General features: G+C 42.9%; 1 protein-coding gene across 1 annotated transcript; it reads right to left on the bottom strand.

Annotated features, from left to right (window-relative positions):
* Nucleotides 1-350: 350 nt before the first annotated feature.
* Nucleotides 351-5,112, bottom strand: LOC128367570 (homeobox protein unc-4 homolog). The gene is made up of 3 exons (XM_053328164.1): nucleotides 4,848-5,112; nucleotides 4,042-4,217; nucleotides 351-1,505 (listed from the first exon to the last, which is right to left on the bottom strand). The coding sequence occupies exons 1-3, from the start codon at nucleotides 5,110-5,112 to the stop codon at nucleotides 351-353; spliced, it is 1,596 nt and encodes a 531-aa protein (XP_053184139.1).
* Between the last annotated feature and the right edge of the window lie 440 nt (nucleotides 5,113-5,552).

Raw genomic sequence — 5,552 nt, 5'->3', positions numbered from 1 at the left:
TTATCAAAATGTTTACATATAAATATCATTTTCTCGTTTTTACAATATCTGAGGATTTTTGTTGTGTGTAAGATGTTTATTGTAGCCTAGTTTTTGTTACAAGTTGGTCACCAAAAAAAGAGAGAAAGAACCTGCTTCTAAAGGTTGTAGGCCTAAAGCCCGAATATGAGGACAGCCACAGCTTTTTGGGGCCATCTGGACTGATCACACGTTATGATTAAAAAAGTAGATGAAGAATTAAGTCTCCTGATTCCTGATATGTTTTAGAGTGTCTCAGCAGAGCTTTGGGAATGTTTGAATAGTCTGAGCGGTGTTCCTGGTCCTTTGTTTATGTTTGCTCCTTGCAAGTGTTAGTCCATATCGACATCCTCTCCATCTGTTCCGGGTGTTTCTTGACAGTCTGTGTTTGCTTTGAGACACTCGGAGAGGTCTGGAGATGCTCGCTCCTCTTTTGCACACAACTCGTCGGCTTGGCAGCCGTCGGTCGCTGCCTCCGTTTGAACTTTCAAACTCCTCACCTCGCTGCTGTCGCTGGACTGCGAGGAGCTCAGCCTGGCCAGAGCCGTCTGAGCCGCGCTGTTCAGTGGAGGAGAAACGGGGAATCTTCCTCCGCTGCTGCAGTCACCACCACACTCCTCCACGTCAGCTTCATCCACTCTATTGCTAATGTGATTGTGGTGGTGCTGCGTATTATGCTCCATATGATCCGAGTTTATAGGCTTAGTGACGCTGCCAACGCCGGAGAGGTCAGAGGGCGCTGGGCTCCCCTCGCTTGGCACACACCTCTGTCCCAGGCCGAACCTGGTAATGTTGTCCTGACACGGTGTGGCCTTCAGGGCAGTTTGGGGCACGAGAAAACCCAAGGGCTGATGAGTAATGGGGTAAAGCAAGAAATGACCTTTACCCACCAGTGTCCTCTGATTGGGCAAAGAGGGGAAGTCCAGTTGAGATTTCCGTCGAGGTGTGGCGTCAGAGAGGAGGCTCTCCACGCTGAAAGGGTTGCGTTTCTGCAGGGCTGAGGACCTCGGGCCTCCAGGACTGGAACTGTGCGTGCTGCCTGGAGAGACCTGCTCCGGTTCTCCTGCGGTTCTTTGGTTTTGGTGGTTTTGTAGTGGGCTGAAGTCGTGTCGCGTTTGGTCACAGCTGGATTCAGTTTGGTGTCCTCCTGCGCCCTTTGTTGCTGGCAGTTTGATATGAATAGTCTCACCGACGCTGGAAGGCTGCTGCTCGCTGTCGGTGAACTGGGAAACCCCGCTGTCGCTCTCTGACCCCCCAGGTGTGTGGAAGCTGTCACCTGCCAGAAGTTTGTTCTGTGACTTCAGCAGCTTCCTCTCCTGTTTCCGTTTCTTCTTCTCGGCCCGCAGATGCTCCCTGCGTGCGATCTCCTCGGGGTCCATGGGCTCGCCGCTGCACGTGGTGGGATGGGAGTTGTGAGCAGGCCTCCCCGGCCCTTTCTTTGTGTTCTCCTTTTTTCTCCATTTAGCACGTCGGTTTTGGAACCAAACCTATGCACACATACATACACACAGTTGAAATACACGCATACACAGGCGGGAAACTGGCACATGAGATGATTTTAGTTTTGAGAGTTGTATTCTTTCTACCTCAATGTCTGTTTTCTGCAGTTTTGTCTCGTTGATTGAAGCGATTTCAATTATTTCTCAATTAGTCGATTGCCAAAAAATTAACCGTCAACAGTTTTGACAATCAATGAATCATTCAAGCAATATCAAATATTAATTTATGCTTCTCTGAAATGAGGGTTTGCTGCTTTTCTCTGCCTTATTTCATATTGAGAAAATGATTTTGAGTTTTTGGACTGTTGGTTGCACAAAACAATCGGAAGATATCAAATTGGAGATATTCTGCAAACTAAGTAATTAATAAAAACAACAATTAACAATTAATTGATTAATTGATGTGTGGCAGAGCTAGTTGGGATTATAATTATTATACACCTTATGTAAAACAAAGCATTCAATCATTTCAGGCTGGGCTTTGCAGCATTCGTACATCATTAACATATGAACACCAACAATTCAATGCAATCTAACACCCTACAATACATGCTATATTGAGAAACCTGACAGTATTACTTTAAACTTTGTGGTAAAATGTTTGGAGGTCATTGTTTTGGATTAAGGCCTTCCTAACACTCTGCCCCCCCTCAACAAAACTCTATATTATTACTGTGGCATAGACTGTATCACACAAAGACAACCTCGGAGAACAGCAGACCTCACACCTGCCATGACAATAAATCAGTGTCACAGTGGTTATCAGATCTTGAGGACAAAAGCAGATTGACTGATGCAAATCCAAACAATTGCTGTAAAAAATGTAACAAAGCCTTAAAAAAAAACAAGAGAAATAATTATCCTTTGCCTTTCTGTATTTTTTCTCTGAGTGTGTGTGTTTACTTGCAGCTTTTAAAACATCTAAATAGTACATTAGGTTAATAGGTCACAGCGGTGGACCAGCAGATGCACAGATGTGCCGGTGTTAATTACCAATGAGTCTGTGTAATGGGTAACTCCGCCAATTACATTTAATTGTAGCGTGGTGTTTAAATCAGCCCCGTCTCGTCTCGGTATAGTCTTTCACTCCCATCCCCTGCGCTCATATTGGGCTTTAACACTCGCTGGGCTCTTCTCTTCTCTCTCTCCGCTCCCTCCGAGCCAAGAGAGGGAGGCTCCCCCGCCTGAGAGCTCTCACTGGCCGGCCTCTAGGCGCGCTCAGGGCCGCATGTTCGGCGCTGATAACGGCAGGAGTTTAGCATGCAGAAGTAGGATCCCCGAAAACATTGCATAATAAGGACGAGACACCCAACATCATGCGCGACAATGGCGCTCCTTATGAATTGTTAATGTTGGTTATATCTTTCCCCCGCAAACCTGGTGATAAAGGAGCGTTAAGCAGCTTGAGGGAACAATAATCTGAGGTTTAGGAGCGAAATCCCCAAACAACATCCAGCAAGCTCTGCTTCTGTCCCGCTTTGAGTCGATGCAGCCATGCATGTGAAGTGTATGTTAGAAATACATGATTATACATTGAATCCATTAGGCTACAGGCTACTGTCACAAATAGACTTATTTAGTAAATACATCCTACATTTACATCTTTCAATAGCTATATTATTGTTCTTATTTAATGAGAATATTAATGTAATTAATATAATTAATAATAATAGTAATAATATTACAGTTTTATCTATAGAGGACTGTGAAAGATGCTATAGTCACATTTAATAAAATACTTTTATGTAATTGCTCTTCCAACGAAAGCATTATTAAAAAATCTAAATATATTCATTATAATTACATTATTATTATTATTATTATTTTTATTATTATTATTATTCGATGAATTAGTTAAATATCATTGTTGTTTTTATTGTTACACTACAAAAACTGTAGGCTATAAAAATTAAAACTATTTAATACTATACAATAAATCTCCTCTTTTTACTTATAGCTAATAATAATAATAATAATGAGATATATAGGTCTGTATTTATGTCAAATATAATAATAACGTAACATAAATAATGGGATAATTGTTTTACCCTTAATCATCTTAAACCTAGGTGGATCTAATATCCACCTAAAACAGATTAATGGCTGAAAATAAATTGATGAATAAAATAATTGTGAATAAAGCGTTTAATAATGTATATTTTTTTTAGAGAGAAAAAAACATGAGGGTGAAATTACTAGTTTCAGCTCCTGGTTTGCTCAGTAAATAGCCTTGTTTTTATTAACCCATAAATCAATAGGTTGTGTCCATGCATAATTCAAAAGGGACCCTTTATTGAAGCTTTGATAATTGACAAATAGCTATCTCAGTATGGGGTAGGCCTTCATAAACCATCCCAGGAAAAACGACCCTCTGACATTTCTTTTATAATATAGAAGAATAGAAAGAAAATCTGAAGAGGAGCCTACCTGGAAACTCATTATAAGAAAGTCGAAATTCTACATAAACCAAATGGACTGATGCTTCTTAAATTGATTTTTTTGACTTGTGTCTTCGTGTCTTTACCTGAACTCTGGACTCCACGAGGTCAAGCCTGAGCGCGAGCGCCTCCCGCATGAACACATCCGGATAGTGACTCTCGTTGAAAGCCTTCTCGAGCTCCTCCAGCTGCCACCCGGTGAAATTCGTCCTCGTACGTCTCCGTTTACAACCGGGACTGTCCTTATCCGGGTCCCCAGAATCTGCAGGGGTCGATGTGTATGTGTGAGTTTGAGTGTGTGTGTGTTTATGAATGTGTGTGTGTTTATGAATGTGTGTGTGTGTGAGTGTTTTTTTAAAGTGAGTGAGTGAGTGAGTGAGTGAGAGAGAAGGAGAGAGAGAGAGAGTGAGTATCATGCTTACAGTATTAATGAAAGAATTTGCATGTAAATCAAAAGTCACATTTTCGTTGCTGGGATAAATCACCTCACACAAAAGAAAGACACTTAGGCTACTTATATATTTTATATTTGTCAGCCTTTCTTAATTATTGCCAAATTAATTTTCTTTACCATTAAAACACCAAGAATAAGCAGTTCTTCCACCTTAACCATCATGTGCAGCTTTTTTACCGTAAAATTTCTAAAAAACGAGCCAGCACATAAACTTTTTATTGCTTCTTTAAATTGACAAAGCTCCGAAACTTTTTTTTTTAAACATATTTTTCTCTGGAGACTCTCTCTCCTTCAATATCTGACCTTAAAACCTTAAAATAAATATAAACATGAGCCTAAAAGTCCAATAAAATTATGTTTTTTTTAAATATTTATTCCACACATCTCTACCGATGTGATAATAATAAAGCCGTAAGAAAAAAGAAGAGCCAGGCCCACCTGAGAGTTTGAACTGCTGACTGTCTGGGGAGAGGAGCGGGTTGGAGCCGACAACCGAGGCCGAGCAGGATCCGTTAAGTAATCCGTCTATAGAGAAGGGGACAGCGGCCGCGGACTGCAGCTGGTGAGCGCTGGCGAGCTCGTAGACGTGCTGGTGATGATGATGGTGGTGGTGATGGGGACCGAGCGGGTACGGGAAGCCCACCAGCCCGCCCAAGGAGCCTCCGAACTGGGCGTGAGGATGCTCGAGTACCCGACTGTCCATGCTCGCCCGGGCTGCGGCGGGGCCGAAGTGAAGATGCAGAGGGAGTCAGTGTGGCTGAACATGCAGTCAAAAAACGGAAAAGTCAGAGGGGAGAGAGAAAGAGAGAGAGAAGAGGAGGAAGAGGAGGTGAAGGCGGAGGGGGAGAGTAAAAGGGAACCCAGACGGCCGTCTCCCGCGGCCACGGTGTACTGTCTGTAGTGAGTCGGGTTGAGAGCAGGCGACGAGGTATTTCACGTTTACGGTCCAAGCCGAGATGTCAACCCTCCTCTTTCTCTCCGCGAGCCAGCTCATTAGGACTCCTCCATCTGCTCGCGGGACCAATAAGAAACGTTAATCGCCCTGTGACGTCAGAGACGCGGTTAATGGAGTAACGGAGGGCAGAGCTAAAAAAACAAAAAGAGATATGAGAGAGAGAGAGAAAGAGAGAGAGAAGAGAGAGA

Source organism: Scomber japonicus, chromosome 2 (assembly GCF_027409825.1).
Source record: "Scomber japonicus isolate fScoJap1 chromosome 2, fScoJap1.pri, whole genome shotgun sequence".
In the NCBI taxonomy this organism is placed as follows: domain Eukaryota; kingdom Metazoa; phylum Chordata; class Actinopteri; order Scombriformes; family Scombridae; genus Scomber; species Scomber japonicus.
Note: the sequence above shows the minus strand (reverse complement) of the source record. Positions and strands in the feature narration are given on the sequence as shown.